The sequence below is a fragment of the Apodemus sylvaticus genome, chromosome 10, assembly GCF_947179515.1.
Source record: "Apodemus sylvaticus chromosome 10, mApoSyl1.1, whole genome shotgun sequence".
Classification (NCBI taxonomy): domain Eukaryota; kingdom Metazoa; phylum Chordata; class Mammalia; order Rodentia; family Muridae; genus Apodemus; species Apodemus sylvaticus.
In genome coordinates this window covers 98,348,000-98,361,126 of record NC_067481.1, presented here as the reverse complement: position 1 = coordinate 98,361,126, position 13,127 = coordinate 98,348,000, and the positions used below count along the sequence as shown (strand labels likewise).

General features: G+C 40.0%; 1 protein-coding gene across 1 annotated transcript; it reads left to right on the top strand.

The window, feature by feature from the left end:
• The first annotated feature begins 9,149 nt into the window (after nt 1–9,149).
• Nucleotides 9,150–12,139, top strand: LOC127693438 (olfactory receptor 1361-like). Its single transcript, XM_052194281.1, has 2 exons — nt 9,150–9,205; nt 10,117–12,139. Exon 2 carries the CDS (start codon nt 10,131–10,133, stop codon nt 11,070–11,072), a length of 942 nt encoding a protein of 313 aa, XP_052050241.1. The 5' UTR covers nt 9,150–9,205; nt 10,117–10,130; the 3' UTR covers nt 11,073–12,139.
• The last annotated feature ends 988 nt before the right edge of the window (nt 12,140–13,127 follow it).

Here is a 13,127-nt window from a genome sequence, read left to right as displayed (position 1 = left end):
AGCACCATTTGTTGAAAAGACTATCTTTTTTCCACTGGATGCTTTCAGCTCCTTTGTCGAAGATCAAGTGACCATAGGTGTGTTGGTTCATTTCTGGCTCTTAATTCCTATTCCATTGATCCGTTTGCCTGACATTGTACAAATACCATGAAGTTTTTATCACCCTTTGCTCTGTAGTAAAGTTTGAGGTCTGGGATACTGGATGCCCCTGAAGTTCTTTTACTGTTGAGAATAGTTTTAGCTATCCTGGGTTTTTTGTTATTCCAGATGAATTTGAGAATTGCTCTTTCTAGCTCTATGAAGAACTGGGTTGGGATTTTTATGGGGATAGCATTGAATCTGTAGATTGCCTTTGGCAAGATGGCCATTTTAACTATATTAATCCTGCCAATCCACGAGTATGGAAGATTTTTCCATTTTCTGAGATCTTCTTCGATTTCCTTCTTCAGAGATCTGAAGTTCTTGTCATATAGATCTTTCATTTGTTTGGTTAGAGTCACCCTAAGATACTTTATGCTGTTTGTGGCTATTGTGACGGGTGTCATTTCCCTAATTTCTTTCTCAGTCTGCTTACCCTTTGAGTATATAAAGGCTACTGATTTGCTTGCATTGATTTTGTAGCCAGCCACTTTGCTGAAGTTGTTTATCAGCTGTAGGAGTTCTCTAGTAGAGTTTTTGGGGTCACTTAAGTATGCTATCATATCATTGGCGAATAGTGATACTTTGACTTCTTCCTTTCCAATTTGTATCCCTTTGACCTCCTTTTTTTTTTTTAGGTTCTTTTTTTTTAATTCGATATAGTTTTTATTTACATTTCAAATGATTTCCCCTTTTCTGGTTCCCCACTCCCCGAAAGTCACATAAGCCCCCTTCCCTCCCCCTGTTCTCCCACCCACCCCTTCCCACTTCCCTGTTCTGGTTTTGTCTTATACTGCTACACTGGGTCTTTCCAGAACTAGGGGCCACTCCTCCATTCTTCTTGTACCTCATTTGAAGTGTGGATTATGTTTTGCATATTCCAGTTTTCCAAGCTAATATCCACTTATTAGTGAGTGCATACCATGATTGATCTTTTGAGACTGGGTTACCTCACTTAGTATGATGTTCTCCAGCTCCATCCATTTGCCTAAGAATTTCATGAATTCATTGTTTCTAATGGCTGAATAGTACTCCATTGTGTATATATACCACATTTTTTGCATCCTTTCTTCTGTTGAGGGATACCTGTGTTCTTTCCAGCTTCTAGCTATTATAAATAGGGCTGCTATGAACATAGTGGAACATATATCCTTATTACATGCTGGGGAATCCTCTGGGTATATGTCCAGGAGTGGTATAGCAGGATCCTCTGGAAGTGACATGCCCAGTTTTTGGAGGAACCGCCAGACTGATTTCCAGAATGGTTGTACCAATTTGCAACCCCACCAGCAGTGGAGGAGTGTTCCTCTTTCTCCACATCCTTGCCAACATCTGCTGTCTCCTGAGTTTTTAATCTTTTTTTTTCTATTTTTTTAAATTTATTGATATATTTATTTACATTTCAAATGATTTCCCCTTTTCTGGACCCCCACTCCCCGGTATGGTTCTCTTGGTTTCTACTTGATTGATTTCAGCCCTGAGTTTGATGATTTCCTGTCTTCTTCTCCTCCTGGGTGAATTAGCTTCTTTTTGTTCCAGGGCTTTCAGTTCCGTTAATCTTCTAGTGTATGCTCTCTCGAATTTCTTTTTGGAGGCACTCAAAACTATGAGTTTTCCTCTTAGCACTGCTTTCATTGTGTCCTATAGATTTGTGTATGTCGTGTCTTTATTTTCGTTAAATTCTAAGAAATCTTTGATTTCTTTCTTTATTTCTTCTGTGTCCAAGGTATCATTGAGTAGAGTTTCCATGTGTATGTGGGCTTTCTGTTGTTTTTATTGTTACTAAAGACCACTTTTACTCCATAGTAATCTGATAAGATGCATGGGATTGTTTCAATCTTCTTATATTTGTTGAGGTCTGTCTTGTGACCAATTATGTGATCGATTTTGGAGAGGGTACCATGAGGTGCTGAGAAAAAGGTATATTCTTTTTTTTTTTTTTTTAATTTTTTTATTATTCGATATAATTTATTTACATTTCAAATGATTTCCCCTTTTCTAGCCCCCCCACTCCCCGAAAGTCCCGCAAGCCCCCTTCTCTTCCCCTGTCCTCCCACCCACCCCTTCCCACTTCCCCGTTCTGGTTTTGCTGAATACTGTTTCACTGAGTCTTTCCAGAACCAGCGGCCACTCCTCCTTTCTTCTTGTACCTCATTTGATGTGTGGATTATGTTTTGGGTATTCCAGTTTTCTAGGTTAATATCCACTTATTAGTGAGTGCATACCATGATTCACCTTTTGAGTCTGAGTTACCTCACTTAGTATGATATTCTCTAGCTCCATCCATTTGCCTAAGAATTTCATGAATTCATTGTTTCTAATGGCTGAATAGTACTCCATTGTGTATATATACCACATTTTTTGCATCCACTCTTCTGTTGAGGGATACCTGGGTTCTTTCCAGCATCTGGCAATTACAAATAGGGCTGCTATGAACATAGTAGAACATGTATCCTTATTACATGGTGGGGAGTCTTCTGGGTATATGCCCAGGAGTGGTATAGCAGGATCTTCTGGAAGTAAGGTGCCCAGTTTTCGGAGGAACCGCCAGACTGCTTTCCAGAGTGGTTGTACCAATTTGCAACCCCACCAGCAGTGGAGGAGTGTTCCTCTTTCTCCACACCCTCTCCAACACCTGCTGTCTCCTGAATTTTTAATCTTAGCCATTCTGACTGGTGTAAGATGAAATCTTAGGGTTGTTTTGATTTGCATTTCCCTAATGACTAATGAAGTTGAGCATTTTTTAAGATGCTTCTCCGCCATCCGAAGTTCTTCAGGTGAGAATTCTTTGTTTAACTCTGTACCCCATTTTTTAATAGGGTTGTTTGGTTTTCTGGAGTCTAACTTCTTGAGTTCTTTATATATATTGGATATTAGCCCTCTATCTGATGTAGGATTGGTGAAGATCTTTTCCCAATTTGTTGGTTGCCGATTTGTCCTCTTGATGGTGTCCTTTGCCTTACAGAAACTTTGTAATTTTATGAGGTCCCATTTGTCAATTCTTGCTCTTAGAGCATACGCTATTGGTGTTCTGTTCAGAAACTTTCTCCCTGTACCGATGTCCTCAAGGGTCTTCCCCAGTTTTTTTTCTATTAGCTTCAGAGTGTCTGGCTTTATGTGGAGGTCCTTGATCCATTTGGATTTGAGCTTAGTACAAGGAGACAAGGATGGATCAATTCTCATTCTTCTGCATGCTGACCTCCAGTTGAACCAGCACCATTTGTTGAAAAGGCTATCTTTTTTCCATTGGATGTTTTCAGCCTCTTTGTCGAGGATCAAGTGGCCATAGGTGTGTGGGTTCATTTCTGGATCTTCAATCCTGTTCCATTGATCCTCCTGCCTGTCACTGTACCAATACCATGCAGTTTTTAACACTATTGCTCTGTAGTATTGCTTGAGGTCAGGGATACTGATTCCCCCAGATTTCCTTTTGTTGCTGAGAATAGTTTTAGCTATCCTGGGTTTTTTGTTGTTCCAGATGAATTTGATAATTGCTCTTTCTAACTCTGTGAAGAATTGAGTTGGGATTTTGATGGGTATTGCATTGAATCTGTATAGTGCTTTAGGCAAAATGGCCATTTTAACTATATTGATTCTACCGATCCATGAGCATGGGAGGTTTTCCCATTTTTTGAGGTCTTCTTCCATTTCCTTCTTCAGAGTCTTGAAGTTCTTGTCATACAGATCTTTCACATGTTTGGTAAGAGTCACCCCAAGATACTTTATACTGTTTGTGGCTATTGTGAAGGGGGTCATTTCCCTAATTTCTTTCTCAGCCTGCTTATCCTTTGAGTATAGGAAGGCCACTGATTTGCTTGAGTTGACTTTATAACCTGCCACTTTGCTGAAGTTGTTTATCAGCTGTAGGAGCTCTCTAGTGGAGTTCTTTGGGTCACTTAGGTAGACGATCATGTCGTCTGCAAATAATGATAGTTTGACTTCTTCCTTTCCAATTTGTATCCCTGAAAAAGGTATATTTTTTTGCTTTGGGATGAAAAGTTCTCTATATATATCTGTTAAATCCAATTGGTCCAAAGCTTCAATTAATTTCACTGTCTCCCTGTTTAGTTTCTGTTTTCCTGATCGGTCCTTTGGTGAGAGTGGAGTGTTGAAGTCCCCCACAATTATTGTGTTAGGTGCAATGTGTGCTTTAAGCTTTAGTAAGGTTTCTTTTATGAATAAGGGTGCCCTTGAATTTGGAGCATAGATGTTCAGGATTGAGAGTTCCTCTTGTTGGATTTTTCCTTTGACCAGCAAGAAGTGACCTTCCATGTCTCTTTTGATGACATTATGTTGAAAGTCAATTTTATCTGATATTAGAATGGCAACTCCGGCTTGTTTCCTGGGACCATTTGCTTGCAGAATTGTCTTCCAGCCTTTTACTCTAAGGTAGTTTTTGTCTTTGACACTGAGGTGTGTTTCCTGTATGCAGCAAAATGTAGGGTCCTGTTTACGTATCCAGTCTGTTAGTCTATGTCTTTTTATTGGGGAATTGAGTCCATTGATGTTAAGAGATATTAAGGAGTAGTGGTTATTGATTCCTGTCATTTTTGATTTTAATTTTATACATGTGTTGTTATCATCTTTTGGGTTTGATGAAAGAAGCTTAATATCCTGCTTTTTCCAGGGTATAGTTTCCCTCATTGTAATGGTGTTTTCCCCCTATTATCCTTTGTAGGGCTGGGTTTGTGGAAAGATATTGTGTAAATTTGGTTTTTATCATGGAATATCTTGGTTTCTCTATCTATAGTAATTGAGAGTTTTGCTGGGTATAGTAGTCTCGACTGGCATTTGTGTTCTCTTAGAGTCTGCATGAGCTCTGCCTAGGATCTTCTAGCTTTCATGGTCTCTGATGAGAAGTCTGGTGTAATTCTGATAGGTCTTCCTTTATATATTACTTGCCCTTTTTCTCTTACTGCCCTAAGTATTCTCTCTTTGTTTAGTACATTTGGGGTTTTGATTATTATGTGACAGGAGGTATTTCTGTTCTGGTCCAGTCTGTTTGGAGTTCTGTAGGATTCTTGTATATTCATGGGCATCTCTCTCTAGGTTAGGGAAGTTTTCTTCCATAATATATTTTCTGGCCCTTTAAGTTGTAAATCTTCACTCTCATCAATGCCTATAATCCTTAGATTTGGCTTTCTCACTGTGTCCTGGATTTCCTGGATGTTTTGGGTTACAAGCTTTTTGCATTTTGCATTTTCTTTAACTGTTAAGTCCATGGTTTCTATGGTATCTCGGCATCTGAGATTCTTTCTTCTATCTCTTGTATTCTGTTGTTGATATTTGCGTCTATGGTCCCTGATTTCTTCCCAAGGTTTTCTATCTTCAAAGTTGTCTCCCTTTGTGCTTTCTTAGTTGTTTCTAGATCCTGGAAGTTTTTGCTCAGTTCCGTCATTTGCTTGTTTGTGTTTTCCTCTAATTCGCTAAGAGATTTTTGTGTTTCCTCTTTCATGACTTCTGCCTGTTGATCAAACTTCTCCTGTATTTTTTAAAAGTGATTTTTGCATTTCCTCCTTATTGGCTACTAACTTCTGACCCATATTCTCCTGAATTTCTTTAAGTTATTTTTGTTTTTCCCTTGTAAGTACTTCTAGCTTTTGATCATTTTTCTCCTGAATTTCTTTAAGAGATTTATTTATGTCCTTCATGTGTTCCTCTATCAGCATCCTTACCAGTGCTTTTAAATCCAACCCTTGTTTTTCTGGTGTGTTAGGGTATCCAGGACTTGCTATTGTTGGAGAATTGGGTTCAGATGCTGCCATAATGCCTTGGTTTCTGTTAGTAATGTTCCTACATTTGCCTTTATCCATCTAGTTCTCCCTGGTGTTAGATGGTCTTATTGTCACTGGCTGGTGCTTCAACCTACTGTGGATCTTTAAGGTTATTTCTGCAACACTGGAAGACTGGGTTTCCTCTGGCACAGATTACTGATATGCTGCCTTCCTCTTTTATGCCTTTAGAGCCCTGCTCAGTCTTGCACAGGCCTCATGCCTATGTGATCCTGGGTTATTTTATGGGTTGCAGGTTATAGGGTATACTGTCAAATTCTGTCTCCATAAACAAAATAAAACAAAAGAAAATTAATTTGAAACATATGAAATATATTCTTCTCCTGTTTTATGTTCAGCACATTTAGTATGACTTCTACCTCTATTTGTGATGGAAAAGGAAATCAAATTGTAATTAGTTGAGTTTCCTGTGTTCATAGGTCATTTTTTTAAAATGAGTTTTCAGCTATTATTTCTTAATAGCTTGCCTTTCCCTTTCTCTCCCCTAAAAGTGCTTACTGTATGTATTTTGTGTAAGAATACTGTCTACACTTGACCGTGTATTCATTATTTTCCTTTTCTTCAATATTTACAATCTGTATATGACAATTTACAAATGTGCCAATCATATATATCTACATATACATGTACACCCACACATATGTGTGTGTGTATGGCTATATGGTTCACATTTGTGGAGACCATTTATTTAACAGTTTACATCAGTTTTTACTTTCCTACTCCAAATTTCCATTTAACATTTTCCTATAATTTTTGTCTCTTCATTCACTATTTGATTGGACATTGTCTTCATACTTTTGTTTACTTCTTCAATCATGCTCTCCATTCTATCTGCCAACATTTTTACAATGGTTCCTTGGAGCCATTTTTGGTAAAGATGGTTTCTGCTCTCTCCAGAGGACATATCTATTGCTTGCTCTTCTGCTGTAAAGGTCATACATATACATGCATGTAATGGAATGTTTCTTTGCAATCTTTCATTTTGTTGTTGAAAACTGGATATTTTGTAAATATTTCACTGCAAATTGGGGTTCTGGTTCCCCCTGCTATGTTTGTTCTTTCAATTGTTTGTTTGCTTATTGTTGGTTGGGTTATTTTATGCAGTCTATCCCTGTAACACTGGGAATCCTCTGATGAGGCACTTCATGAAAAACAGCTTTCAGTCAGCCTGTCATCATCCTGGCAAGGTTCTGAAGGTAGTAAACCTCTCTTCTACTTTGCTGACCACATTAACTGATAAACTGTAGAACTTTACATCAAAATGACTTACTCTATTGGGTATGAATAAAGTTCACTAAAGCATCTGATCTAGAGGGTTGGGTGGCTTAGAGCTAAGAGCAGTGATTACTTTTTGAGAGGACCAGTGTTTGATTCCAAACACCTACACTGCAACTCACAACTATCACTACACCATACCCAGGAGTTCTGTCATCCTCTTCTGGATTCCATGGCTACCAGGCATGCATATGATGCATTGATATGCATGCAAGGCAAACACTCACAAAAGGGACTGTGTGAACTGCTCATGAACCTATGGCCAGCAGAACAACAATCCCAGGAAAATTTCAAAAAGGCAGTTCAATAGAGTTCAACTTGACTCAGCAGTATGTGTTGGTACAACCTTTGAGAGTCTAATAGCAAGAAGTTATTTTAAACATATTTAAGAAAAGAAATTTGAAAAAAACTTTTTCTGGGGGTAACTAACTCAATCCAATGTGCACAACAAAGAGGAAGACAGGACTACATTGAAACTTAATGTACAAGTGACATCTTTCATAAAGATAGAATCTGTAGATTAAATAAGGAAGTAGGCTAAGGTTAAAGAAGCTTGCTCTTGATGAGGGCCTGTGGGAGGCCAGAGCTATAGATGCAGATGAGTTCAGGTTAAGCATTTGGGTGGCAAATGTGTCCAGGCCACACACAGAGCCAAAGGCTATTAACACATGCCCTCTCAGCTTACTGGTTGAAAAACAGCAAATATGCCTTTCCCTTTTCTGAGACAGCGCTGTGTTTTTGACATTTCTGGCCCTTTGGGGATCCTGTGTTAGCATAAGGACCTCCTCCACACACATACAGATAAATTCTTTTAAAAAAATTAAAAATCCAATATGATTGTGTACTGTCTTTAAGAAGAATAGTTTCTGAGGTCATTTTTTATATGTGCTCTGACTCTGTGGAAACCTCTCCCAGGTAGTGTGTGTGTGTGTCTGTGTGTGTGTCCCAGGCTGACCATGACTCTGGATCATCCTTCCTCAGTTTCCATGAGGAGACTTAGTGAAGAACAAACAGGCATTGTACCACTTCATTCAGCCCCTTCAAATTATTCTCAAGAAGGTCGTAAGGCCATCTTTTGCATCATGCTCAAAAGTTCTTATATTTCTCTTCATTAAATTTTATTAATCAATGAGTAGAACTGTAGGAATGTGTGTGTGTGTGTGTGTGTGTGTGTGTGTGTGAGAGAGAGAGAGAGAGAGAGAGAGAGAGAGAGAGAGAGAGAGCATGTGTTCATGCAATGTCCATGTATTTATGCATGTGTTCTCATGTGTGTGTACACAGGTGTGGTGCGTTTGTGTGCACACAAATGTAGAAATCAGAGATTGGTGGCAGGATTCTCTTTGATCTCTTTCCACACTCTGTATGGAGGCAGACTCTCCTATTGGACCCAGAGCTTGCTGACTCAGCCAGTTTACCTAACCACTTTCCCCAAGGATCTCTTCTCTGCTCTACCACTGAGATTGCGGGCTGGCTGCCATACTTTTCGGAATATATGTGGGTGCTGGAATCTGAACAGTGGTCTTTAAGTCCACACAACTAGCACTTTCCCTACTAAGCCACCTTCCATGTTTGTAAAAGTGATGATTGTCTTGTTTGTTTCTTAAAATTTGCTTCTGTTTTCCAAGTGCTGGGATTAAAGGGAGGCACCCCCTGGCCAGCAAAATACTGATTTATAAACTAAGAATTTTATTGTAGATAATTTTAACATACAGTAAGAGCAGACAGGACAGACTTTGATGTAAGAATTAACTAATAGCTAATATCATTTCATCTATACCCTTAAACTATTTTTTCTATTTTATTTTATTTATTTTTTGTTTATTTCTGGGAGTGGTGCTTGAGACCAAGTTTCCTTGTAAGAGCAATGAAGGACTATGCACTCTTCCATCTACCTTCGCACTCACAGAACTTTTCACTGGATATTTTACAGGATGGAGCCTGGCCCTGTAATGAGAGACACTTCCAAGGCTGCCTATAAGGAAATGTGCCATAAGCCCTACGTAAGTGACCAAGTGTGAGGAAGAGAGGACTGTCCTTCTGATAATACACTACCTTCAGTTTCTGTGCAGGGAAAGAAGAATCGGGACCCATTCTTCAACCCTACAGGCTTAGCTCACTCTCAGGGAATGCTCTCTGGGACTTGTCTCCACACAGATTGCTTCATCCCCAATTTCTGACTGTGAGCTTAGATAATATGTTACATCAAAGCTGGTCAAGAGAGACCGAGACCTGGGTTACACAACTACTTTCTGCTGGTCTTTAATAAGATACTCAGGGAGTCTACCCCAGTGGGACTTCATGCTGCAGTAAATACCTGTCTAATTTTCCCAGGCCTACTTCTGACACAGAGGGCTGGGACATTCACTTTCACAGAACTTTCCTATATTCCTATATTCCTATATTCCTATATAAGACTTTCCAGTCCTTAGAATGAAGAACAATATTTCCCAGCAACTCCAAGGTAAAAGAGATAGAACTGGCCTGTTCATGTGTTTTCAGAGTAGTCAAGATGCCAATATTTCTTCTGCAACAAGTGCAGCTCACTCTCCCCCATACTGGGGAACAGCAGCAGGAGTCACAGTTCCACCAGTCCACCAGTTAGAGCTTGAGATCAATACAATACCTGGCTACTTCTCTTCTTTAAGCTTCTAAGGAGTGGGAGGAAGACTGGAAATGTTACCAGATACAGGTAAGGGAGTACATGTGCAGGGATGTTTTCATGTTATATTCAGTGAAAATAAATGGATAACTCTGGGGAACCAACATGACCTAAAACTAGGATTTGTAAATTGAGTATGTGGCAAATAGGAGTGGGTCTTATTTCAGAAACTCTGATGCAGGATTGATGGGAATCTGGTTGTAGCATCCAAACCTGAAGATGACCTCTTAACCACTGCTTCTCTTTCTGTAGCTGGGCTCAGACTCATGAGCAGCATCAACCAGTCGAGCGTCTCTGAGTTCCTCCTTCTGGGACTCTCCAGGCAGCCCCAGCAGCAGCAGCTCCTCTTCCTGCTCTTCCTCATCATGTACCTGGCCACTGTCCTGGGAAACCTGCTCATCATCCTGGCCATCAGCACAGACTCCCACCTGCACACCCCCATGTACTTCTTCCTCAGCAACCTGTCTTTTGTGGATGTCTGCTTCTCCTCAACCAGTGTCCCTAAGGTACTGGCCAACCACATACTCAGGAGTCAGACCATTTCCTTCTCTGGGTGTCTCACACAGCTGTATTTTCTCTCTGTGTTTGCTGAAATGGACAATTTCTTGCTGGCTGTGATGGCCTATGACAGATTTGTGGCCATTTGCCACCCTTTACACTATACAACAAAGATGACCCATCAGCTCTGTGCCCTTCTTGTTGTCGAATCATGGGTGGTAGCCAACTTGAATGCTCTTTTGCATACACTGCTCATGGCTCGACTCTCTTTCTGTGGGGACAACATCATCCCCCACTTCTTCTGTGATGTGACTCGTCTCCTGAAACTCTCTTGCTCTGACACACATCTCAATGACCTGATGATTCTTTATGTTACAGGCCTGATAATGTTAGCCCCATTTGTTTGCATCCTTGTGTCTTATATCCTTATTGCTTGTGCAGTCCTGAGGGTCTCATCCACAGGAGGAAGATGGAAAGCCTTCTCCACCTGTGGCTCCCACCTGGCTGTGGTCTTCCTCTTCTATGGCACCATCATATCCCTGTATTTCAACCCCTTATCCTCTCACTCACCTGGAAGGGACATGGCAGCAGCTATGATGTACACAGTGGTGACCCCCATGCTGAACCCTTTCATCTACAGCCTGAGGAACAGGGACATGAAAGGGGCTTTAAGGAAAGTGCTTACCATGAGATTTCCATCTAAGAGGTAATGTGGGAAGTGTTGAACTTCATAGAGGGAACACATGTCTAAGAATTATTCATGTTTTGTCTATTTCCTGAGACTTACAACTTGTCTATTGTAAGAAAAACATATACTATCTCTTCCACATACAAGTCTCAGGATATAAATCCTTTAGGCAAAAGAATGAGAAAACACTTTAACAGAAATTTTTATTTTGATTGTCATGTCAATGCCTTGGCAAAATGCATCATGAGTACCACTGCACAGTGTTGGAGAAGAGCAAGAAGTCTCAATGGAACAACTGTGGAAAGTGTTGGAATGGGGAATAGATTCCTGTTCCAGATGGAATTTGGTTTCTGAGTTGTGATAATTCTGAAAGGCTGTCTTCATGAATTTCACTAGAAGACTGGGCTGTGATTGGCCACACATGCCTGCCATTTTCAGGGCAATAAGTGCGCTGCTATTTGTTGGCATCAGTAGACCCTCTGCTCTTGTGTTCAGCTATTCTAACATCCTGTGCTATCACTGTTTCAGAGTCTTTTCTGCTATTGACATTCTCCTTGGCAGTGTGCCATCACCCAACTGGTAGTATCCATGCCAACCCTGGGAAACCCCAGCTGTTCATACCTTCTCACCACAGAGACTTCAGCCTGAGCCCACATCACAGGCAGATCAGTCTCGGAGGGTTTAGAAGGGAGCGTTTGGAGCTCCAGGAAACCCTACTTCTGCAGTTCATTTGGACTTACTATGTTATCCTTATTATCAGGGAATTATATTGTATATAACATTAAGCAGGAAATGTCAATAAAATAAAGGGAACTGTGCCTTCTACAATTCTAGTGTGCAGGCATGTCAGTTCCTCTGCCCTCTTTTCCTACCTCTGTCAGTGTTTGCTGGTGATCCCCTGTAGCTACTTTTTTGTTGTTTTTGTTCTTCTTGTTGTTAGTGGTGGTGGTTTGTTTTAGGCAGAGTCTCACTATGCAGGCCTGTCTGTCCTAGAAGTTTCACTTAGTAAAATATTTATTAGTTTGAAATTTTCATTTAATAGTAAAACTATTAAAGTTAGTGTCTGTAACTTGCTTTTGCTCATTTTGTTTATTTTTGTTTCTAGGATTTTTATTTTTCAATTGTAATGAAAATTTTCATTAATTTTATTTTTATCTTTCATTTTCAGTTTTTGCTTCTCTCCCTTCCTTCCTTCCTTCCTTCCTTTCTTTCCCACCAAGTTTAACTTGTGTTCTCATGCACTCTAATGCATGGCATTCACTGCACTGTGGTCGGGTTAAAGAGGCTACACTCTTAAAGAAAACCAACCTATCCTGAGTTCTTTGTATATATTGGATATTAGCCCTCTATCTGATGTAGGGTTGGTGAAGATCTTTTCCCAATTTGTTGGTTGCCAATTTGTCCTTTTGATGGTGTCCTTTGCCTTACAGAAACTTTGTAATTTTATGAGGTCCCATTTGTCAATTCTTGATATTAGAGCATACACTATTGGTGTTTTGTTCAGGAACTTTCCCCCTCTACTGATGTCCTCAAGGGTCTTCCCCAGTTTCTTTTCTATTAGCGTCAGAGTGTCTGGCTTTATGTGGAGGTCCTTGATCCACTTGGAGTTGAGCTTAGTACAATGACATAAGGATGGATCAATTCACATTCTTCTGCATGCTGACCTCCAGTTGAACCAGCACCATTTGTTGAAAAGGCTATCTTTTTTCCACTGGATGTTTTGAGCTCCTTTGTCGAAGATCAAGTGGCCACAGGTGTGTGGGTTCATTTCTGTATCTTCAATCCTATTCCATTGATCTGCCTCCCTGTCACTGTACCAATACCATGCACTTTATTTTTATTTTTATTTATTTATTTATTTATTTTTTTAATTTTTTATTCGGTATATTTTTAATTTACATTTCAAATGATTTCCCCTTTCCTAGCCCCCCCACTCCCAAAAAGTCCCGTAAGCCCCCTTCTCTCCCCCTGTCCTCCCACCCACCCCTTCCCACTTCCCTGTTCTGGTTTTGCTGAATACTGCTTCATTGAGTCTTTCCAGAACAAGGGGTCACTCTTCCTTTCTTCTTGTACCTCA

Coding starts and splice junctions, on each gene's coding strand:
- LOC127693438 (XM_052194281.1), top strand. CDS start 10,131: ATGAGCAGCATCAACCAGTCGAGCGTCTCTGAGTTCCTCCTTCTGGGA.